Source organism: Leucoraja erinacea, chromosome 11 (assembly GCF_028641065.1).
Source record: "Leucoraja erinacea ecotype New England chromosome 11, Leri_hhj_1, whole genome shotgun sequence".
NCBI lineage: Eukaryota > Metazoa > Chordata > Chondrichthyes > Rajiformes > Rajidae > Leucoraja > Leucoraja erinaceus.
This window is the reverse complement of record NC_073387.1, coordinates 56,114,228-56,139,283: the sequence shown is the minus strand read 5'-3', so window position 1 is coordinate 56,139,283 and position 25,056 is coordinate 56,114,228. Positions and strand designations below refer to the sequence as shown.

At 48.9% G+C, this 25,056-nt stretch overlaps 1 protein-coding gene across 1 annotated transcript in view; it reads left to right on the top strand.

Moving 5' to 3' along the window:
• The window catches only part of LOC129701385 (teneurin-2-like), a 372,354-nt gene that overhangs the window by 331,240 nt on the left and 16,058 nt on the right, over positions 1–25,056 (top strand). Inside the window, exons 18-22 of the mRNA XM_055642523.1 lie at positions 2,153–2,307; positions 4,660–5,534; positions 9,161–9,336; positions 14,082–14,317; positions 19,269–19,565. Coding sequence (XP_055498498.1) covers positions 2,153–2,307; positions 4,660–5,534; positions 9,161–9,336; positions 14,082–14,317; positions 19,269–19,565 — 1,739 coding nt within the window. The remainder of the gene's footprint in view (positions 1–2,152; positions 2,308–4,659; positions 5,535–9,160; positions 9,337–14,081; positions 14,318–19,268; positions 19,566–25,056) is intronic.

Below are 25,056 nucleotides of genomic sequence, written 5' to 3'. Positions count from 1 at the left end.
CCTGAGACCACAATATTTATCTAACTTAATAATGATCACACAGAATGCAAACTAAATATGGATAAATGGTTATTTCCAGCACCTGGGTTGTTATCTGCAAGATCTCTGAGCTGTTTTTTTCCACACACCTTGCACCCAGAAGGATAGCTGATGTGTGAAATTAAAAAGCTGAGAAGTCACTCATTTCTCAAGGCAGGGATTAAGTGGGAAACTAAACAAAAAACGGGCCATATATTTGACCATATATTAGTGTCAGGTTGAGCACCATCTTTTGCGTTCACTGTGGGATTTTGAAATATATTGAGCTAATTAAAACACTCTCGGCCAAACTTTAATTAGTCTCGCACAGAATCTGTTGGAATATTCATCATCGTTTCTCCGACATCTGTCAGTATGAGTGGCTGTAATGGTTCCAATTGTGTGCGAGGAGGGTTTTTTTTTTCTCTCGCTGGTCAAGGTGAGAGAGGTCATGGCTGGGAATCTGAGCGATTTTTTTCATTTGTCCTTCCGACAGCAGTGAAAGAACCCAAGATGAAAAATGGTCAACATCGAGAGCGAATTCCCACTGCGTTCCCCCTACAACCCATCAACATCTGCCTCCAGATTTTACCATCTGCAGAGCCACTATGAAACTTCACACATCAGACCAGCCTTCTATCACCCTTGACTAAGATTGGCCTCCACTGCCACCTGGGGAATGCTCTGCCACAGAAGGCAGCGGAGGCCAATTCGCTGGATGTTTTCAACAGAGAGTGAGATATATAGACAATAGGTGCAGGAGTAGGCCAGTCGGCCCACTCAAGCCAGCACCGCCATTCAACGTGATCATGGCTGATCATCCCCAATCTGTACCCCGTTCCTGCCTTCTCCCCATATCCCCTGACTCCGCTATCTTTAAGAGCTCTATCTAGCTCCCTCTTGAAAGCATCCAGAGAACCCGCCTCCACCGCCCTCTGAGGCAGAGAATTCCACAGACTCACCGCTCTCTGTGTGAGAAAGTGTTTCCTCGTCTCCGTTCTAAATGGCTTACCACTTATTCTTAAATCGAGGCCCAGAAAACGCTGGAGCCAATCAGCGGGTCAGGTAGCGTCTCTGGAGAAAAGGGAATAGGTGACTTTTTGGGCCGAGACCCTTCCTCAGGCCGGGAGTCAGGGGAGAGGGAGACTAGATGTATGAGAAGGTGCAGGACAAAGCAGAGTCTGCACCGATGACTCGGGAAATGTGGAGCCCACAATGGTCCATTGTTGGCTGGGGATAACGAAGGAATACAAACGGTGAAATTAGCAAGAGGAGTCGAGTGGGGGGGAGGGACAGAGAGAGAGGGGTTGCAAGAGTTACCTGAAGTTAGAGAAATCAATTATCATACCACGGGGTAATTAAAGTAAGTGGAGTAAGTCGTTGAGGCAGGTACTATAACGATATTTAAAAGATACTCAGAGAAGGGTCTGGGCAAATATGACTGCCGTAAAAGGGGTGTCTTTGTTGACTTTGACAAGTTGGGCCGGATGGCCTGTTTCCGCGCTGTGTGGCTCCCCGACGCTAAAGGGCCTGTCCCACTTGGGCGTCATTTGCGCACCATTTACGCGACAGACCGGTTTACTGACGCCCGGCAGTTGCGCGAAAATCGTCTTCCAGTACGACAGTCGTGCGGCAAGTGCTCTTGAGGGCGCTGCTTCTTTTGGGAGCCGTTTGCGAAGTCGTTCGTACTTTAGTCCGATCTCCGCGGCAAGGATTTTCCCAGTGCGAAATTTTCAAAACTGCGCGCGCTTTGTACCCGGGTGGTCACGTGGCGCGGCGCTCAAATGACGCGCGAATGGCGCGCCGACGGCGCATGGTTACGGACGTTGACGCATAATAAATTAGTATAGGCAACGTCCGTGCGTCACCGTGCGTAACCATGCGCCACTACCCGCTACACGTACACCGTCAGTACGTCAGCGTGCGCAGGGGATACGTCACGCAGGTGGCGAGCGAGGAATTTGAGCATCCCAAAATCCCTGGGCGCCGCGCGTTACCCCGCGTCGCTGCATTCACCACCACGCCTCAGCGCGCGCCATGCACGCATCACGACGCGCCAACCAGTTTTTTGGGATGTCGCGCAAATGACGGCCAAATAGGACAGGCCCTTAACTGTTTGTGCTCTCTGCCCAAGGGATTGCCGTGGACAAGAATGGACTCATGTACTTTGTGGATGCCACGATGATCAGGAAGGTCGACCAAAATGGAATTATCTCCACGCTGCTCGGATCGAATGACTTGACAGCGATACGCCCGCTGAGCTGCGATTCCAGCATGGATGTAAGCCAGGTAAAATCTTATAGAAAAGGCAATATCTGTCTTGCATAGGGTTTATTCAATCAATCTGGCAGTCCTGCATTTAATACTCGAGTTGGGTAGAGCATTACCAAACTGACACGATCTGACCATCCTGCATTCATTCTGAAGTTCGAGAAGGAACTGCAGATGCTGGAAAATCGAAGGTTGACAAAATTGCTGGAGAAACTCAGCGGGTGCGGCAGCATCTATGGAGCGAAGGAAATAGGCAACGTTTCGGGACGAAACGTTGCCTATTTCCTTCGCTCCATAGGGGCTGCCGCACCCGCTGAGTTTCTCCAGCAATTTTGTCTACCTTGCATTCATTCTGATGCAGCATCAATTACAATTGGCATTTAGAGTGGCCACTCTGCATTGTCTGACTTAATCAGCATTGCTTCATCTCAAATTGCAAGCAATCCTTAATGACTCCATTGTAATTGAAAATTTTAAATAATATCTTCATTAGTTAAAACTGACACAACTTCAATTCGAATTGCCATCAGCGAAAGGGATTTACAATGATCAGGTCTAAAAAATAGTTTCAATAGACTATAGGTGCAGGAGTAGGCCGTTCGGCCCTTCGAGCCAGCACCGCCATTCAATGTGATCATGGCTGAACATCCGCAATCAGTACCCCGTTCCTGCCTTCTCCTCATATCCCATTAACTCTGCTATCTCTAAGAGCTCTATCTAACTCTCTCTTGAAAGCATCCAGAGAACCAGCCTCCACCGCCTTCTGAGGCAGAGAATTCCACAGACTCACAACTCTCTGGGTGAAAAAGTGTTTCTTCATCTCCGTTGTAAATGGCTTACCCCTTATTCTTAAACTGTGGCCCCTGGTTCTGGACTCCTCCAACATCGGGAACATGTTTCCTGCTTCTAGCGTGTCCAAACCCTTAATAATCTTTTGTGTTTCAATGAGATTCCCTCTCATCCTTCTAAACTCCAGAGTATACAAGCACAGCTGCTCCAATCTATTAATGATAATGAAATTAATGATACACTTTCATCGTAGTATATGATACGAGGATCTTACAGTAAAGACCTCAGGCTGGCACGGTGGCGCAGCGGTAGAGTTGCTGCCTCACAGCGCCAGAGACCCGGGTTCGATCCTGACTACGGGTGCTGTCTGTACGGAGTTTGTACGTTCTCCCCGTGACCTGCGCGGGTTTTCTCCGGGTGCTCCGGTTTCCTCCCACACTCCAAAGACGTGCAGGTATCTAGGTTAATTGGCTTCGGTAAAAATGTGAACTGACCCTAGTGTGTGTAGGATAGTATTAATGTGAGGGATTGCTGGTCAGTACGGACTTGGTGGGCCGAAGGGCCTGTTTCTGCCCTGTATCTCTAAACTGAACCAAATCGGTAATGGGCATAAACTATCCCTGTTCTGGAGAAAATCATGTCTCAGAATTTAGCTGTGAAATTAGGAGGTAAAATTGCCAACTGTTTTTGACCTAATACCTGGTAAGCAAATGGTGTGAGTTTGTGGAATTCTCTGCCTCAGAGGGCGGTGGAGGCAGGTTCTCTGGATGCTTTCAAGAGAGAGCTAGACAGGGCTCTTAAAAATAGCGGAGTCAGGGGATATGGGGAGAAGGCAGGAACGGGGTACTGATTGGGGATGATCAGCCATGATCACATTGAATGGCGGTGCTGGCTCGAAGGGCCGAATGGCCTACTCCTGCACCTATTGTCTATGGTTTTGTAAAGTGAGTGGTAGGGACTGCAGACGCTGGTTTACACCGAAGATAAACACAAAGTGCTGGAGTGACTCAGCGGGACGGGCAGCATCTTTGGAGAAAAATAATTTACGATTGGAACCCTTCTCTTTCTCCAGCGATGCTGAGTTGCTCCAGCATTTTGTGTCTATGTTTTATAAAGTTCCTCTCTCAGTGGGGAGTGAAGAGGGGCAAGAGAGTCGGACCATTCAAAACATCTCCTCCTTATTCCTCCCTCCCAGTCTGAGGAAGGGTCTCGACCCGAAACGTCACCCATTCCTTTTCTCCAGAGATGCTGCCTGTCCCGCTGAGTTACTCCAGCGTTTTGTGTCTATCTTCGAAATAAACCACCATCTGCAGTTCTTCCCTATGCGTCCCTACTGCCTGTCCCACTGAGTTACTCCAGCGTTTTGTGTCTATCTTCGATTTAAACCAGCATCTGCAGTTCTTCCCTGCGCATCTTCCCCGTTCCGATCTATATCAGCCTCAAATATCTACCTAACTACAGTATGTGACCAAATTATCTGAAAAGCCATGTTGGCCATATAATGCCTTTTCATTGAAATTCATTTTATTTGCTTGAACTACAACATTCAATGCAGCAAGTTCGCATTCTTCCTCTCCGCAGGTGCGATTAGAGTGGCCTACCAATCTCGCCATCAATCCCATCGACAATTCTCTCTATGTCTTGGAGAATAATGTCATTCTGAGGATCACTGAGAATCACCAGGTGAGCATCATAGCTGGCCGCCCGATGCACTGCCAGGTCCCCGGCATCGACTACTCCCTCAGCAAGCTGGCCATCCACTCGGCGCTGGAGAGCGCCAGCGCCATTGCCGTGTCCCACACCGGCGTCCTGTACATCGCCGAGACCGACGAGAAGAAGATCAACCGGGTGCGGCAGGTGACGACCAACGGCGAGATCTCCCTCCTGGCCGGCATGCCCTCCGACTGCGACTGCAAGAACGACGTCAACTGCGACTGCTTCCTGGGGGACGACGGCTACGCCACCGACGCCAAGCTGAACTCGCCGTCCTCGCTGGCGGTCTCGCCCGACGGCACCGTCTTCATCGCCGATCTGGGTAACGTGCGCATCCGGGCGGTGAACCGCAACAAGCCGCAGGCGAACTCCATGGGCCTGTACGAGGTGGCGTCGGCTGCCGAACAGGAGTTGTACGTCTTCAACTCGGACGGCGTTCACCAGTACACCATGAGTCTCATCACCGGAGACTACATCTACAACTTGTCCTACAGCACGGCCGGTGACCTGGCGGAGCTGACCGACAACAACGGCAACACCTTGAAGATCCGCCGGGACAGCAACGGCGTGCCGCGCCACCTACTGATGGCCGACAACCAGGTGTGTTCTCTCACCATGGATTCCAACGGTGGACTGAAGATGGTGTCAGCCCAGAACCAAGAGCTGGTCGTCTTCACCTACAATGGCAACAGCGGACTCCTGGCAACCAAAACCGATGACATTGGCTGGACCACTTTCTTTGAGTAAGATTTATTTACTTATTGTGTACATGTTCGTGCAGCAGTGTGTGACGTGTGTATCAGATGCCCGTGACGTCCCGTAGTCATGTATTCCCTTTAGATCTTGTCAGTGTGTTTTCGAGATACAGCGCAGAAACAAGCCCTTCAGCCCATCGAATCGGTGCCGACCAGTGATCCCCGCACATTAATACTATCCTACGCACACCAGGGACAATTTACACTTATACCAAGCCAATTAACCTACACACCTGTAGGTCTTTGGACAATAGACAATAGACAATAGGTACCGGAGTAGGCCATTCAGCCCTTCGAGTCAGCACCGCCATTCAATGTGATCATAGGCTGATCATCCACAATCAGTACCCCGTTCCTGCCTTCTCCCCATATCCCCTGATTTGGAGCTCTCTCTAGCTCTCTCTTGAAAGTATCCAGAGAGCCGGCCTCCACCAGAGAATTCCACAGACTCACAACTCTCTGTGAGGAAAAAAGAGTGGGAGGAAAACGGAAATCTCAGAGAAAACCCACGCAGGTCACGGGGAGAGCGTACAAACTCCGTACAGACATGCACCAGTAGTCGGGATCGAACCTCGGGGTCTCTGGCGCTGTGCGGCAGCAACTCTACCGCTGCGCCACCGTGCCGCCTCTTCAAGGGCCTGTCCCACTGTACAAGCTAATTCTTCTCCCGAGTTTCCCCTGATTCGAACACGGAGTTTTACGGTAATGGCCGCTCATGGGTACTCGGGGCTCTCGTGGACATTTTTCAACGTTGAAAAATCTTCACGAGTCTTCACGAGCTTACCGCGTTTCCCCGAGTACCTGCCGTTAGCGTTACGAGCGGCTAAGAGACGTCCCCGAGCTCCAACGTACCCGCAACGTACATTCTACGAGTTTGATTTATTTTTAAACTCGGGAGAGCTCTTGAATTACCTCGTACAGTGGGACAGGGCCTTTTTTTTTACGCTAGTTTTTAGCAGAGGAACATCATGTTAAAACAGTACAACTTGTAATGGGTAATGTTCCATTTCCTTAACATCAAACACTCTGTGCCACACTTCCATTTGGTAATCTCATTTGCTTTAATTAGTTTAATGATTAGTATGCTAATAAATGCAGATGGATAGCTTTGGTTGACATTTCAAGTGCAGTCAGTAAAGCCGGAATAATGAGCTTTGCATTCAGTTTCCAGCATCTGGTGAATTACTGACCTGGCCTCAATATTTGAATATTTGAATATTGAATAAAAGTGGGGTTATAAGCCAGCATTAAATTGTTCTGTGAAAATTGAATGTTTGCATTAGATCGTATATATTTGAAAGAAGAATAGGTAAGACTGTCTCTGAACTGTTCAGAATTATTTTTATATCAGCCATGATTGAATAGCGGAGTAGACTCGATGGGCCGAATGGCCTAACCCTGCACCTATCACTTATATTCAAAAACTATTCCGATATTGTGAATCCATAGAGAGTTTAACCCAGAGTCGGATAATCACAAACCAGGCGACAGAGGTTTAAGGTGCGAAGGGAGAGATCTAATGAACCTGAGGGGGAACTTCTTCACTCAGAAGATAGTGGGTCCTGGGTGGGTGGAACGAGCTGCCAGAAGTGGTAGTTGAGGCAGGTACTACAATAGCATTTACTCTCCCACCTCCCGCTGCTGAAAGACTCATCCATGCCTTCATCTCCTCCCAACTGGACTACTGCAACTCACTTCTCCTTGGCATCAGTTCCACCTACATCAACCGACTCCAACTGGTCCAGAACGCAGCCGCCCGACTCATCACCCACACCAAATCCTGGCATCACATCACTCCAGTCCTCAAGCAACTTCACTGGCTTCCCATCTCCCACCGGATCACCTACAAAATCCTGGTCCTCACCTACAAAGCCCTCCACCATCTGGCCCCTCCATATCTCACTGACCTCCTCTCCCCCTACCAACCCTCACGGTCCCTCAGATCCACATCAGCCGGTCTCCTCTCCATCCACAAGTCCAACCTCCGCAGTTTTGGGGACAGAGCCTTCTCCGGGGCAGCTCCCAGGCTCTGGAACTCCCTCCCCCAACTGATCCGCAATTCCGTGTCCCTCACCATCTTCCAGTCCTGCCTCAAGACCCATCTCTTCACCTCTGCCTATCCTTAGCCCCACGTCCCCCTCCCTTTTCATCTGTGCATTAATTGCCTCATATTGTGTTTTGTATTGAATTCTGTCTTTACTTTGTGTACTAGTCATGTCTCTACTATTTATTTCATTCCCCTTACATGTTTTTCCTCTACTTGCTAAATTTTTGTAAGGTGTCCTTGAGACTCTTGAAAGGCGCCCATAAATAAAATTTATTATTATTATTATTATTTATAAGATACTTAGAGACGCATGGAACTGCAGATGATTGATTGCAAAAAATGACACAAAATGCTGGAGTAACTCAGCGGGTCAGGCGGGTCTCTGGAGAACGTGGATAGGTGATGTTTCGGGTTGAGACTTAAAGGTCTGAAGAAGGGTCTCAACCCGAAACGTCACCTATCCATGTTCTCCAGAGATGCTGCCTGGCCAAATTATTGGGCGGAGATTAACAGATACTTGATGGGTACGGGTGTCAAAGGTTATGGAGAAAATGCAGAAAAATGGGGTTGAGAGGGAAAGATAGATCAGCCATGACTGAAGGGTGGGGTAGACTTGATGGGCCGAATGGCCTAATTCTGTTCCTATCACTTATGTAATGCCCCTGTCCCACTTATGAAACCTGAACAGAAACCTCTGGAGACTTTGCGCCCCACCCAAGGTTTCCGTGCGGTTCCCGGAGGTTGCAGGTGGTTGCCGGAGGTTGCAGGTAGTGGAAGCAGGTAGGGAGACTGACGAAAACCTCCGGGAACAACACGGAAACTTTGGGTGGGGCGCAAAGTCTCCAGAGGTTTCCGTTCAGGTTTCCTAAGTGGGACAGAGGCATTACTCACTTCGTCAAATCCGTCATTCTCTATGAAGCTCAAAGTCAAATTAACAGGCACTAGATTGTATACATTACAAAGAGCGGCAATTAGTTACCTTGAAGGACGCTCGGCTCAACGCAATCCATAAATGTCAAGATATCAGAGTTTGTACGGGTTCGGACACTGGATTCTTTCCTTCAGTCACTCGCTAGTTCGCTGTGCGTAACATAATCGGGATGGAGTTAATGTGGGAAAATGTCAGGGTCTGAGCTGCTTTCTGTCGACCATTGCCTGGTCCCCTTTATAAAGTCAAGTGATAGGAGCAGAATTAGGCCATTCGGCCCATCCAATCTATTCTGCCATTCAATCATTGAATATTCTTCATATTTCGACCCTAAATGGTCATCACTCGATTCCCAGCGTGCACTCGGACAATAGACAATAGACAACAGGTGCAGGAGTAGGCCATTCGGCCCGTCGAGCCAGCACCGCCAGTCAATGTGATCATGATCAGTGCCCGGTTCCTGCTTCTCCTCATATCCCTGTCCCTGACACCGCTATCTTTGAGAGCCCAATCTAGCTCTCCCTTGAAAGTACACTAGTTCTCTGTGTAACAACTGTCTGGTTCTCTCTGTAGTTCTTTGATGGTTCTATGTAAATGTGACTTGGAGGTTGACCCCGATATCATTTATTTCCACCCTAGTTATGACAGTGAAGGCCGACTGACAAACTTAACTCACCCCACTGGTGTGGTGACCAGCCTGCATCGTGAAATGGAGAGGTCGATCAACATAGACATTGAAACTTCCAACCGAGAGGACGATGTCACCGTCACCACCAATCTGTCTTCAGTTGACGCCTCTTACACCCTGGTTCAAGGTAAACAATTTCCTTCAACTCATTAAAAAAAAAACCTTGTGATCTGAACATGCAAGGCAACAGTTTGACAACGGGCCCTGTCCCACTTACGCAACTTTTTCGGCGACTGCCGGCACCCGTCATAGTTGCAGCAGGTTCCCGAAAATTTTCAACATGTTGAAAATCCAGCGGCGACCAGAACAAGGTACGACTCTTTGGGCGACTACTCACGACCGTACAGGCTTCACCCCGCGACATAGAAACATAGAAACATAGAAATTAGGTGCAGGAGTAGGCCATTCGGCCCTTCGAGCCTGCACCGCCATTCAATATGATCATGGCTGATCATCCAACTCAGTATCCCGTACCTGCCTTCTCTCCATACCCCCTGATATCTTTAGCCACAAGGGCCACATCTAACTCCCTCTTAAATATAACCAATGAACTGGCCTCAACTACCCTCTGTGGCAGAGAGTTCCAGAGATTCACCACTCTCTGTGTGAAAAAAGTTCTTCTCATCTCGGTTTTAAAGGATTTCCCCCTTATCCTTAAGCTGTGACCCCTTGTCCTGGACTTCCCCAACATCGGGAACAATCTTCCTGCATCTAGCCTGTCCAACCCCTTAACATAGAAACATAGAAACATAGAAATTAGGTGCAGGAGTAGGCCATTCGGCCCTTCGAGCCTGCACCGCCATTTAATATGATCATGGCTGATCATCCAACTCAGTACCCCGTACCTGCCTTTTCTCCATACCCTCTGATCCCCTTAGCCACAAGGGCCACATCTAACTCCCTCTTAAATATAACCAATGAACTGGCCTCAACTACCCTCTGCGGCAGAGAGTTCCAGAGATTCACCACTCTCTCTGTGTGAAAAAAGTTCTTCTCATCTCGGTTTTAAAGGATTTCCCCTTATCCTTAAGCTGTGACCCCTTGTCCTGGACTTCCCCAACATCGGGAACAATCTTCCTGCATCTAGCCTGTCCAACCCCTTAAGAATGTTGTAAGTTTCTATAAGATCCCCTCTCAATCTCCTAAATTCTAGAGAGTATAAACCAAGTCTATCCAGTCTTTCTTCATATGACAGTCCTGACATCCCAGGAATCAGTCTGGTGAACCTTCTCTGCACTCCCTCTATGGCAAGAATGTCCTTCCTCAGATTTGGAGACCAAAACTGTACGCAATACTCCAGGTGTGGTCTCACCAAGACCCTGTACAACTGCAGTAGAACCTCCCTGCTCCTATACTCAAATCCTTTTGCTATGAAAGCCAACATACCATTCGCTTTCTTTACTGCCTGCTGCACCTGCATGCCTACTTTCAATGACTGGTGTACCATGACACCCAGGTCCCTTCTGCATCTCCCCCTTTCCCAATCGGACATGTCGCCTGTACGGTCGTGAGTCGTCTCCTCAGTCACACAAAGAGTCGGAGCGCCTTTCTGGTCACCGCTGGATTTTCAACTTGTTGAAAATAGTCGCATAAGTGGGACAGGTCCATTAGAATGCATAATTTGTACAGATTTATCTCTTATTCATTGCTGTTATTTATCACCGATCTGGTTTTAGTTTGCAGGGAAACTGTGACCTCTGAAGCTTTTGAGGCCATGATAAGTGTTGTTGCATCATGTATTAGTCGGACTACAAGGAAAAGGAATAGATCGGGTAGATGCACAGAGTCTCCTGCTCAGAGTAGGGGAATCGAGGACCAGAGGACATAGGTTTAAGGTGAAGGGCTGAAGATTTAATAGGAACCTGAGGGGTAACTTTTTCACACAAAGGGTGGTGGGTGCATGGAGTGATCTTCTAGACGAGGTAGTTGAGGCAGGGACTACTGCAATGTTTAAGAAACAGTTAGACAAGTACATGGATCGGACAGGTTTAGAGGAATATGGGACAAACGCGGGCAGGTGGGACTGGCGTAGATGAGGCATGTTGGCCGGTGTGGGCAAGGGCCTGTTTCCACGCTGCATCACTCTATGACTCTATTGAAGGTTATGGAGCAGCTGAGGCAAAGGCCCTTCGGCCCACAATGTTGTGTTGTACACGAGGCCCTTGAACTAATCTCCTCTGCCTGCACGTATCCCTATCCTTCCATTCCCTGCATATCCAGATTCTTTTCTAAACTATGTTTAAACACCACCATCATATCTGCCTCCACCCCTGGCAGCGCGTTCCAGGCACCCACCACCCTCTGTGTAATAAACATGCCTCACACATCTCATAGAGTCATAGAATGGTACAGTTGGAAACAGGCCCTTCGGCCAAACTAGCCCACACCAGCCAACAATGTCCCACCTGCCATCGCTTGGTCCATAACCATAGAAACATTGAAAATAGGTGCAGGAGTAGGCCATTCGGCCCCTCAAGCCAGCACCGCCATTCAATATGATCATGGCTGATCATCCCCAATACACCAATGGGGGTATGGAGAGAAGGCAGGTACGGGATACTGAGTTGGATGATCAGCCATGATCATATTGAATGGCGGTGCAGACTCGAAGGGCCGAATGGCCTACTCCTGCACCTAATTTCTATGTTTCTAATCAGTACCCCATTCCTGCCTTCTCCCCATATCCCCTGACTCCACTATCTTTAAGAGCCCGATCTAGCTCTCTCTGGAAAGTATCCAGAGAACCGGCCTCCACCGCCCTGTGGGGCAGAGACTTCCACAGACTCACAACTCTCTGTGAGAAAAAGTCTTTCCTCATCTCTGTTCTAAATGGCTTACCCCTTATTCTTAAACTGTGGCCCCTGGTTCTGGACTCCCCCAACACTGGGAACATGTTTCCTGCCTCTAGCGTGTCCAAACCTTTAACAATCTTATATGTTTACAATTAAGTCCAGATTTCTGAAAACAAGAGTTGATTTTACAAGGTAGACAAAAATGCTGGAGGAACTCAGCGGGTGCAGCAGCATCTGTGGAGCGAAGGAAATAGGCAAAGTCTTCTTCAGACTGATTTTACAATTAGTGAGCGTGTGAATGAATATAAATGGAAGGAATGATAACACTTTTTCTTGTCTTTAATATTTGGATGTAAATATGATTCTATCCTGTTTACATCATTCATCCAGCAACGAAAATCATGCCAACTACAAACTTTTAATTTGATTTGATGAGTGGGCTGCACAAATTGGCTCACTTCAACACACTCCTACTGAGCAATTAGAATATTGCAAAGACATTTTTTTCCCGACATGGTTGGCAGAAAACTGAGTTGATGAAGTCAAACTTCTTTATTTTGACACACTTGATTCCATTGAAACTGGGAAAAAAAATTGACAGATCACAAACATGTTGAGACAAATAATATTATGAGTGAATGTTACCTGCAGTTTCAGTTCATGCAAGATTTCCCCCCATCAGTCTGAAGAAGGGTTTCGGCCCGAAACGTTGCCTATTTCCTTCGCTCCATTGATGCTGCTGCACCCGCTGAGTTTCTCCAGCATTTTTGTCTACCTATAATTTATTAAGGGTTAGTTTATCGTCACATACACCAATTAAGGTACAGTGAAATTCAAAATGCGTTAGAATATACTTCAAGACCTATGAGCCTATCCCACTTAGGCTATTTTTAGGCGACTGCTGGCGACTGTCATAGGCGTAGCGGGTCGCCGAAGAAACGGTGACTGGACCCCCCCCTTCAACATAAAATATGAAATAGAATCATTACTTTAACAACGAATAAAAACTGAAGTCAGCACCAGCACCAACCTACGATAACCTGGCGACAACTACGACAGCACCCACGTCAGGAGAAGTCACGCTTCGCTCATTGGCGTCAAACCCACTGTCGCCGACTGTCTCCGAAAATGTTTCAACGCGTTGAAATCCAGCGGCGACCAGAAATACGCTACGTACGACTCTTTGGGCGACTGAGGAGACGACTCACGACCGTACAGGCGACACCCCGGCCTGTAGTCACCTAAAAAATCACCCAAGTGGGACAGGCCCTTTAGGAACAGCTTCTTCTCCCCTGGATTGAAGACTTTTGAAAGGTCCTTCCATAAGCTAGGGTACTGTCCCAATTTTCCGACATACCAAATTGTGGACATTGGACTTTGTCTCGGCAACTGATTGTGTTTAGGTATATTATTATCTGATTTGATTAGACAGAACGCAACCAAAAGCTGTACAAAACTCCTGAACCTTGCTTGCATAACTGCAGATTGCCCTGCTGTGCTGTCTGGTAACAAGGAACTGCAGATGCTGATCTTTACCAAAGATAGACACAAAGTGCTGGAGTAACTCAGCGGGTCAGGCAGCAACTCTGGAGAACATAGTTAGTGACGGAAGGGTTCTGACCAGAAACGCCACCTATCCGTGTACTTCAGAGATGCCGCCTGAACGGCTGAGTTACTCCAGCACTCCTTGAGTCTAGTCAAGAGTCAAGAGCGTTTTAGTGTCAATATGTCACAGATGGGACAATGAAATTCTTACTTGCTGCAGCACAACAGAATATGTGAATATGTTAACGCTGTACATAACGGGGGAAGAGATGAAAAAAGAAAAAGTTCAATCAATAACAAATATAGTACAAATAACAAATAATACTGTAGTATTTTCTATCCTTGTAGAATAACGTTCCTTCTCGGCTAAAGGCTATGAGGTCAATGTCTTGGGATTTATTAAGAAATCTATGAATTGTAGATTCATACAATTTGAATCCCAATAGGATCATAGGATCTATGTGTGGCCTTTTTGTGTTCAAAATGTCAGCTTGTGTTTAGCATTTTGTTGCCATTGATATGATTCTTCCACCAGATCAAGTGAGGAACAGCTACCAGCTGTGCAACAACGGCAGTCTCCGAGTGATGTACGCCAATGGAATGGGAGTCAGCTTTTACACCGAGCCGCACATCCTTGCGGGGACCATTAGCCCGACAGTGGGCCGCCGAAACATCACGCTGCCCGTGGAAAACGGGCTGAACTCAATCGAGTGGCGCCTCCGCAAGGAGCAGGTCAAGGGGAAGGTCACCGTGTTTGGAAGGAAACTTCGGGTAGCTCGACATTGCAACTTTTTTTTCCCGTTTTACTTTTTCGAGATACAGCGCGGAAACAGACAGAATACCTCACAACCTGTTTTAATGAATGCTTTAGTTTAGAGATACAGCACGGAAACAGGCCCTTCGGCCCACCGAGTCCGCACCGAACAGCGATCCCCGCACATTAACACTATCCTACACAACCAGGGACAATTTACACATACACCAAGCCAATTAGCCTACAAACCTGCACGTCTTTGGAGTGTGGGAGGAAACCGAAGCTCCCGGAGAAAACCCACGCATTTCACGGGGAGAACGTGCAAACTCCGCACAGACAGCACCTGCAGTCGGGATTGAACCCGGGTCTCAGGCGCTGTGAAGCAGCAACTGCTTTTTACTTGTTTTGTTTAAGTATTATTTTTTACACGTACGTTCCTCTGATCAAGTTGTTTAGTAGTTCAGTTTAGAGACTGCGTGGGTTTTCTCCAGGTGCTCCGGTTTCCACTCACAGTTTAAAGACACAAAGTTTTGTAGGTTGATTGGCTTCGGTAACATTGTAAAATGATCTCTTGTGAGTAGGACAATGCCAGTGTACGGAGTGATCGCTTTATCTCCAAAGTCTAGAGATACAGCATGCCCCTTCAGCCCACTGAGTCTGTGCCAACCATCGATCACCCGTACACATTAGTTCTATATTATCCCACTTTCTCATCCACTCCCTACATACTAGGGGCAATTTACAGAGATCAAATTAACCAATAACTCAGGGCGGTGGAGGCCGGTTCTCTGGATACTTTCAAGAGAGAGCTAGATAGGGCTCTTACAGATAGCAGAGTCAGGGGATATGGGGAGAAGGCAGGAACGGGGTACTGATTGGGGATGATCAGCCATGATCACATTGAATGGCGGTGCTGGCTCGAAGGGCCGAATAGCCTACTCCTGCACCGATTGTCTATTGTCTATTGTCTATAATAAAACCCACACGCCTTGGAGTGTGGGAGGAAACCGGAGCACCCGGAGAAAACCCACGCAGGTCACGGGGAGAACGTGCAAACTCCGCACACAGACAGCACCCGTAATCAGGATGGAACCCGGGTCTCTGGCGCTGTGAGGCGGCAACTCTACCGCTGCGCCACCGTGCCCCCTCATTGCATGTTATCTCTCGTTGCGTTTCGTTGTAGCGATACTGTTGAGAAAGCTTCAGCATGCAGGTGATGGCGATGGTTTCTCTCCCCGACACAGTGCGTTCTGCCACATGGCAGCACCATGTGTCCCAGCAGCAGATGGCTCTGCTCAGCATCGAACCCTTTACTGACCCTCACCCCGACAAGGCAGATCCCTACTGCCCTTGGCAGGTGGTGGCCCCTTGAGTTACTTCATGCCTGCAGTTGACAAGGTGCCATCAGGCAGTGTTGGCTTCTCATTAACTTGGCAGTTACAGTATGCGCCAACCTCATAAGCATGATATTTATGATGGGATCTTTCGAAAGGGCGGCACGGTGGTGCAGCGGGTGAAGTTGCCGCCTCACAGCGCCAGAGACCCGGGTTCCATCCTGACTACGGGTGCAGTCTGTACGGAGTTTGTACGTTCTCCCCGCGACCTGCGTGGGTTTTCTCCGAGATCTTCGGTTTCCTCCCACACTGCAAAGACGTGCAGGTCTTAGGATATTTGGCTTGGAATAAAATGTAAATTGGCCCCAGTGTGTGTAGGATAGTGTTAGTGTGCGGGGATCGCTGGCCGGCACGGACCCGGTGGGCCGAAGGGCTTGTTTCGCGCTGTATCTCTAAACTAAACCAAACTAAAGCATTGATTAAAACAGGTTGTGAGGTGTTCACACACATTGGCAGCTGGATCTGCACTTAGAGAGATTTGCTTTCTCCACTACTGCAGAGAAGAGAACAAACAGGCTATCCACAAACACACAGGGAGAATACTACGCGGGCAACCCAGTGGCGCAGCGGGTAGAGCTGCTGCCTCGCAGTGTTGGGGACCCGGGTTCAGCCCTGACCTCGATTGCTGCCTGTGTGGAGTTTGCAGGTTCTCCCTCTCCGGGCTCTCCAGTTTCCAAAGACGCGCAGGGGGGTTTGTGGGCCAATGGGCCCTCGTGAAATATTGCCCCAAACGCGTCAGGAGTGGATGAGGAAGTGGGATAGCATAGAACTAGTGCGATAGGGGGTGATAGATGGGCCGAAGGGACTGTTTCCACGCTGCGCCTCGAAACTGAACAACTCAACTGGATTGGAAACTTGCTTGGCATCCTCCTGGTCAACCTCTTCCTCCCAGCACCTCGACTCATGTTGGCAAACTCCGGCGTTTCTGCAAATGGCCAAAAATATATAAAATGTAATTAAAAAGCAGCTTCTACTAAATCTCCTGGAAGCTCAAATGCCGGCAGGAAGCGGGGTTGAATATTAATGCGACCAACACAAAACTGGCCAGAAATATGCAGTGTGGGTTATTTTCAAACCTTCCCATTTGAGTCAACCCCATTCCTGCCAGAATTAGTCATAGAGTCACAGAGTGATACAGTGTGGAAACAGGCCCTTCGGCCCAACTAGCCCACACCGGCCAACATATCAAGTCAAGTCAAGTCAAGTCTATTCGCCACATACACATACGATATGAAAAGTGGCAATGCTCGCGGACTTTGTGCTAAAAAACAAACAAACAACCAAACAAACTACAAACTAGAATCTCTCTAGAATTTAGGAGATTGAGAGGGGATCTTATAGAAACTTACAAAACTCTTAAGGGGTTGGACAGGCTAGATGCAGGAAGATTGCTCCCAATCTTGGGGAAGTCCAGGACAAGGGGTCATAGCTTAAGGATAAGGGGGAAATCCTTTAAAACCGAGATGAGAAGAACTTTTTTCACACAGAGAGTGGTGAATCTCTGGAACTCTCTGCCGCAGAGGGTAGTCGAGGCCACAGTTCATTGGCTATATTTAAGAGGGAGTTTAGATGTGGCCCCTGTGGCTAAGGGGATCAGGGGGGTATGGAGAGAAGGCAGCTACGGGATACTGAGTTGGATGATCAGCCATGATCATATTGAATGGCGGTGCAGGCTCGAAGGGCCGAATGGCCTACCCCCGCACCTAATTTCTATGTTTCTAAACAGAATGGAACAGCTACACTAGTCCCACCTGCCTGCATTTGGTCCACCACCCTCCAAACCTGTGCCTGTCTAACTGTTTCTTAAAGGCTGCCATAGTTCCAGCCTCAACTAGCTCCTCCGCCAGCTCGTTCCGTACACCCACCACCCTTTGTGTGAAATAGATATTCCTATTCAATCTTTCCACCCTCCCCACCTCACCTGAAACATATGTCCTCTGGTCCTCGATTCCACTACTCTGGGCAATAGACTCTGTGCGTCTACCCGATCTATACCTCTCATGATTTTGTACACCTCCACAAGATCACATCTCATCCCCCTGCGCTCCAAGGAATAGAGACCCAGCCTGCTCGACCTCTCCCTGTAGCTCCAGCCCTCGAGTCCTGGCAACAATTGGATTTGGTATTCGCTGGATCAACACATCCAGCAACTTCACTTGGGTCTCGAACCCGAAACATCACCAGTCTGAAGAAGGGTGTCAATAGACAATGGACAATAGGTGCAGGAGTAGGCCATTCGGCCCTTCGAGCCAGCACCGCCATTCAATGTGATCATGGCTGATCATCCCCAATCAGTACCCCGTTCCTGCCTTCTCCCCATATCCCCTGACTCTGCTATTTTTAAGAGCCCTATCTAGCTCTCTCTTGAAAGCATCCAGAGAACCGGCCTCCACCACCCTCTGAGCAGAGAATTCCACAGACTCACCACTCTCTGTGAGAAAAAGTGTTTCCTCGTCTCCGTTCTAAATGGCTTACTCCTTATTCTTAAGCTGTGGCCCCTGGTTCTGGGCTCCCCCAACATCGGGAACATGTTTCCTGCCTCTAGCATGTCCAAACCCTTAACAATCTTATATGTTTCAATGGGAGACCCTCTCATCCTTCTAAACTCCAGAGTGTACAAGCCCAGCCGCTTCATTCTCTCAGCATACGACAGTCCCGCCATCCCGGGAATTAACCTTGTAAACCTACGCTGCACTCCCTCAATAGCAAGAATGTCCTTCCTCAAATTAGGGGACCAAAACTGTACACAATACTCCAGGTGTGGTCTCACTAGGGCTCTGTACAACTGCAGAAGAAACTGCAGTCTCGACCCGAAATGCCACCTTTTCCGTCTCTCCGTAGATGTTGCCTCGCCCGCTGAGTTTCTCCAGCATTTTTATCTACCTTAGATATTTCCAGCAGTTCCTTCTCAAACATAGCAACTTCACTCTCCGTTTCAATATCTCGTCCTATCTTTCCGCTCTCTAGCGAAACCACAGACGCAAAATTCATTTCATACACAGCACACCCCAGCCACCGAGGAAGCATAATTCTAAGCAGCGAAAACAAAATTACGATAAAAATCTCAATTTACTTAATTTGGGATAATGGGATTACCTCTTCCAGCTCCTTGGAGATATGTGCCTCTTGTCATGTTTCTTTATGTTTCCATAATTTAAACTTACAGAAATTAAATTTTCTCCTCATCCTCGAGGGCGTGATTGTTTTGTTTTTTTTTAATTTTTCCCCGAACGATGTGAAGAAAACAAGGTGTGCATTCTTTAAAGTTTCGCAGGAGAAATGAAAAACGGGTAAATTAAATTGTTAATCACAGCAGTTGCCTCATTAGCAACGCGTGGATGGGCTGCGGTTTCATTGAACTGCTGCCAGACTGCAATCACTTAAATCATATTGATGATAATGTCATTTGAAAGCTTTCTTCTGTATTGGCAGGGGGACAAAATTCAATCATCCACACTGAGCAAAAGCCATTATAATCAAACTGAAATAAATTGCCCCAGAAATCGCACGCGGGGCCGGTTTTCGACGAGGAGAGGCGCGTTCATGACTGTGGCCCCTTTGATTTTTTAAACAGGTGCACGGGAGGAATCTGCTCTCCATTGACTTTGACCGCAACTCGCGGACGGAGAAGATTTACGACGATCACCGCAAGTTCACGCTGAGGATTATTTACGATTCCCTGGGCCGCCCCGCGATCTGGCTCCCCAGCAGCGGGCTGGCGGCCGTCAACGTCTCCTACTCTCCCAGCGGGAAGGTGGTCGGGGTTCAGCGGGGGACGATGAGCGAGAGGAACAAGTACGATGATCTGGGCAGGATCGTGTCCCGAGTCTTCTCCGATGGGAAAGTCTGGAGCTACGCCTACCTTGACAAAGTACGTGGGCAACTCATTAGACAGGGCAATAGGGAGAGGGGGGAAGGGGGGGGGGGGGAGAGACAGAGAGAGAGGGAGAGGAGATGGGGGCAGAGGGGGGAGAGAGACAGAGTGTGTTGGCAACTCATTAGCCAGAGCAATTGGGAGAGGGGGGGAGAGAGAGTGGGAGGAGGTCAGAAAAATAAAATGCAACATAAAAAGCTGGAAGGTAGTCAAAAATGCTGGAGAAACTCAGCGGGTGAGGCAGCATTTATGGAGCGAAGGAAATAGGTGACCTTTCGGGTCGAGACCCTTCTTCAGACTGATGTGTGTGGGGGGGGAGGGGGGCGGGAAGAAGAGAGGAAGAGGCGGAGACAGTGGGCTGTGGGAGAGCTGGGAAGGGGAGGGGAAGGAGGGAGAAAGCAGGGACTACCTGAAATTGGGGAAGTCAATGTTCATACCGCTGGGGTGTAAACTACCCGAAGCGAAATATGAGTTGCTGCTCCTCCATATAAAAACTGGAGTAACTCAGCGGGACAGGCAGCATCTCTGGAGAGAAGGAATGGGTGACGTTTCGGGTCGAGACCTTTCTTCAGATTGTTGGCAATTAATTAGACAAGGCTGTTGGGTGGGGGGTGGGGGGGGGGAGACAGGGAGAGAGAGGGATAATGTGCGTTGGCAATGAATTAGACACGGAAGTTCAGTTTAGTTTAGTTATATAGTCTATCAGCCCACCGAGTCCGTGCCGACCAGCGATCCCCGCACACTAACACTATCCTACACACACTAGGGGGCAATTTACAATTTTGCCAAAGCCAATTAGCCTACAAACCTGTACATCTTTGGAGTGTGGGAGGAAACCGGAGCTCCTGGAGAAAACCCACCAGGTCACGGGGAGAGAGAAGTGGGATAGTGGTGGAAACTGGTGCACACTGGGGGTGGAGGAGGGGGCTTACTTAAAATTCAACCGTTCATTGGCTGTTTATTATCAAATGTACCAAGGTTTTTATGGACAAAAGGTGCAGGAGTAGGCCATTCGGCCCTTTTTCTCCCATACTATTCGGTGAAATGATTGCCAAGCACAAGTACAATCCCAGAATGTACAGGAAGATCCAACTGAGACACTGAGTGAGGGTGGCCAAGTTTAGGCGCCATTTCCAAAGTCCCAGCTGCAGTTGGCCGTGAAGGCCCGTTGTAGCCGTGGCCTCCACGCGCGGATCATTGAGCGAACAGCCGTCCCTCTCCTCGCCCGGCCACTTCGAACTAAAGAATGACAACTTGGTCGGCATGTGTTCACCCAGTGCAGTTCTGTGTCTCTTTGTCCAACACAGTCACTCAACATCTACTTATGAAACAAAACATTCCTAGCACTCCCGTGTCCGCCTTGGGCATGGGCAATTTAGGGCAGTCACGGTGGCGCAGCGGTAGAGTTGCTGCCTTACAATGCTCACAGCGCCGCAGACCCAGGTTCGATCCTGACTACGGGCGCTGTCTGTACGAAGTTTGTACGTTCTCCCCGTGACCTGCGTGGGTTTTCTCCGAGATCTTCGGTGTCCTCCCACACTCCAAAGACGTGCAGGTTTGTAGGTTAATTGGCTTGGTATAAAATGTAAAAATTGTCCCTATTGTGTGTGGGATAGTGTTGGTGTGCGGGGATCGCTGGCTGGCGCGGACACGGTGGGCTGAAGGGCCTGTTTCTGCGCTGTCTCTCTAAACTACACTAAAAACTAAAGATAGGCATAGAGTGCTGGAGTAACTCAGCGGGTCAGGCAGCATCTTTGGAGAACATGGATAGGTGACGTTTCACACAGTGCTGGAGTAACTCAGCGGGTCAGGCAGCATCTGTGGAGAACATGGATAGGTGACGTTTCACAGAGTGCTGGAGTAACTCAGCGGGTCAGGCAGCATCTGTGGAGAACATGGATAGGTGACGTTTCACAGAGTGCTGGAGTAACTCAGTGGGTCAGGCAGCATCTATGGAGCTAAGGAAATAGGCAACGTTTCGGGCCGAAACCCGTAAGGGTTTCGTCCCGAAACGTTGCCTATTTCCAGAAGGATTTCGGTCCGAAAAGTTGCCTAGTTCCTTAGCTCCATAGATGCTGCTGCACCATAACTCAGCGGGTCAGGCAGCATCTGTGGAGGACATGGATAGGTGACGTTTCACAGAGTGCTGGAGTAACTCAGCGGGTCAGGCAGCATCTGTGGAGAACATGAATAGGTGACGTTTCACAGAGTGCTGGAGTAACTCAGCGGGTCAGGCAGCATCTGTGGAGAAAAAGGATGAGTGATGTTTTGGCTCGGGACTTCTTCAGACTGAAAGTTTGGACGGGGGGGGAAGGGAGGGGGGTTTCTGGAGGCAGGAGACGAGGACCAAATGAGGCACAGAGGGGGAGCTGTGAGAGAGCGTCTCACAGAACTCCCATTGGAGGGTGGAGGAGAACCTCTTGGAAGTAGTCACAGCTTGATGAGATTTCGCAGTGGAGCAGCCAAATAGTAGATACAAGGAACTGCAGAAGCTGGTTTATACCGCAGATAGACACAAAGTGCTGGAGTAACTCAGCGGGACGGGCAGCATCTCTGGAGAATAAGGACGGGTGACGTTTCGGGTCGAGACACTTCTTCAGAATGGGGTCGGGCAGAGATGGAGGCAAGGAAAGACATGGATGCTGTTGATCTTTTAGAGATACAATGTTAAAACAGGTCCTTTGACCCACCGAGTCCGCGCCGACCAGCGATCCCCGCACATTAACGCCATCTTATACACACCAGGGATAATCTACATTTATAGAAAGCAAATTAACCTACAAACCTGCACGTCTTTGTAGTGTGGGAGGAAACCGAAGATCTCGGAGAAAACCCAAGCGGTTACAGGGAGAATGTACAAACTCCATACAGACAGCGCCAGTAGTCAGGATGGAACCTGCGTCTCTGGCGCTGCAAGTACTGTAAGGCAGCAACTCTACCGCTGCGCCACCGTGGCATCCATTTTAGTTTAGAGATACAGCTGCGGAAACATGCCTTGCAGCATACCGAGTCCGCACCGACCAGCGATCCCCGCACACTCACACTATTCTACACACACTAGCGACAATTTACATTCACACCAAGCCAATTAACCTCCTGTTGGGGAAAGATGATAAGAAAAACAAAATCTTACGGCAAGTAACTCACTATAAATCTGTTAAGCGGAAAATGAAAGCTATAGATTCAGAAATATCCCTGCACGTCAGTGAGGTTGTCTTTGTAAGTATTAAAATGCCTTGCATAGTTTCAATTTGTTAATTCTGGTTTTTGTGACAGCCTCCATTAAAGTTAATCAAACACATTATACTGGTGAAATAAATATTTTATCGACAGTAAGGTTCAGGGTTGAGTGAAAGGATGTTGGGGGGAGTCCTGTTCTCCACAGAACCCGCTGAGTTACTCCCAGTCACCTATCCATGTTCTCCACAGATGCTGCCTGACCCGCTGAGTTACTCCAGCACTCTGTGAAACGTCACCTATCCATGTTCTCCACAGATGCTGCCTGACTCGCTGAGTTATGGTGCAGCAGCATCTATGGAGCTAAGGAAATAGACTACTTTTCGGGCCGAAATCCTTCTGGAAATAGGCAACGTTTCGGGACGAAACCCTTACGGGTTTCGGCCCGAAACGTTGCCTATTTCCTTAGCTCCATAGATGCTGCCTGACCCTGCTGAGTTACTCCAGCACTCTGTTAAACGTCACCTATCCATGTTCTCCACAGATGCTGCCTGACCCGCTGAGTTACTCCAAGCACTTGTGTCTTTTTTTTTTGTTTAACCAGCATCTGCAGTTCTTGACCCGAAACATCACCCATTCCTTCGCTCAGGGGCGGAAAAACCCGGGGGGGGTCAGAGGGGACTCGTCCCCCCCCCCCCCCCCCATGTTTCGAGAGGTGGGGGACATCCCCCCCAAGTTTATGTAACCCCGATTTTAAAATCTCCGCTTTCCGCGAGGCAGTGGGGGTGGGACTGATGATCAAGGGTGCGATGATTGGAGGAGGGGAGGAGGGGGGGGGGGGGGGGGGGACTGAGGATAGAGCGCAGCGATTGGAGGAGGGAGACGTGGCACAGACCTGCGCCTCTTCTGCAGGCAAGATCGATCCCGGCCAGATCTCCGGTACTGTCCCGATTGCCCCCCCCCCCCCCCCCCATGGGTGGCCAGAGACGTCGGGAGTCAGACTCTGCCTGTCCCACCAGGTTAACCTCCCTGGACTTGCGGGAAATATGGCCAGCGCGGAGAAGCAGCGCTGGTGTCCCGTCAGTCCAGACTGGGCTGTAGTTAACCCGGTGAGACAGGCAGAGTTGAGATTGAGCCTCCGAAGCCTCGCGCGCGTGTGTGTGAGTGGGCGCATGCGCGCGCGGCCACCAAAACATTCTGGCCCCCGTCCCCTCCATGTTACTTACAAAATTCTTAAGGGGTTGGACAGGCTAGATGTAGGAAGATTGTTCCCGATGTTGGGGAAGTCCAGGACAAGGGGTCACAGCTTAAGGATAAGGGGGAAATCCTTTAAAACCGAGATGAGAAAAACTTTTTTCACACAGAGAGTGGTGAATCTCTGGAACTCTCTGCCACAGAGGGTAGTTGAGGCCAGTTCATTGGCTATATTTAAGAGGGAGTTAGATGTGGCCCTTGTGGCTAAGGGGATCAGGGGGTATGGAGAGAAGGCAGGTACGGGATACTGAGTTGGATGATTAGCCATGATCATATTGAATGGCGGTGCAGGCTCGAAGGGCCGAATGGCCTACTCCTGCACCTAATTTCTATGTTTCTATGTTTTCATAGCGAGTTCCGTCCTTGCCTTCGCTCCAGAGATGCTGCCTATCCCGCTGAGTTGCTCCAGCCTTTTGTGTCTATCTGCAGTTCTTTGTGTCTGCATGAAGTTCTGTATGTTTCTGGATGTGTGCTGAGAATCTTTGGAGTTCTGCAGCCAATATATCCATCAATAACCGATCATTCATTCATTATTTAGACACGCCAGAGGCAGGAAACATGTTCCCGATGTTGGGGGAGTCCAGAACCAGGGGCCACACAGTTTAAGAATAAGGGGTAAGCCATTTAGAACGGAGACGAGGAAACACTTTTCCACACAGAGGGTTGTGAGTCTGTGGAATTCTCTGCCTCAGAGGGCGGTGGAGGCCGGTTCTCTGGATACTTTCAAGAGAGAGCTAGATAGCGCTCTTAAAAATAGCGGAGTCAGGGGATATGGGGAGAAGGCAGGAACAGGGGGGGGTACTGATTGGGGATGATCAGCCATGTTCACATTGAATGGCGGTGCTGGCTCGAAGGGCCGAATGGCCTACTCCTGCACCTGTTGTCTATTGTCTTTAAACAAAATGAGAATATTATTTTGCTGCAATCAGTGTTAGAACTGGAGATGTCACGATGTTTTGTTCCATGGCTTTTGTGGATTCTAGTGTGTTTGTACAAGGCCAATAGATGGTTGGGAGAGTGGAATCTACCTGATCTATTTTGCTCATGATTTTATACC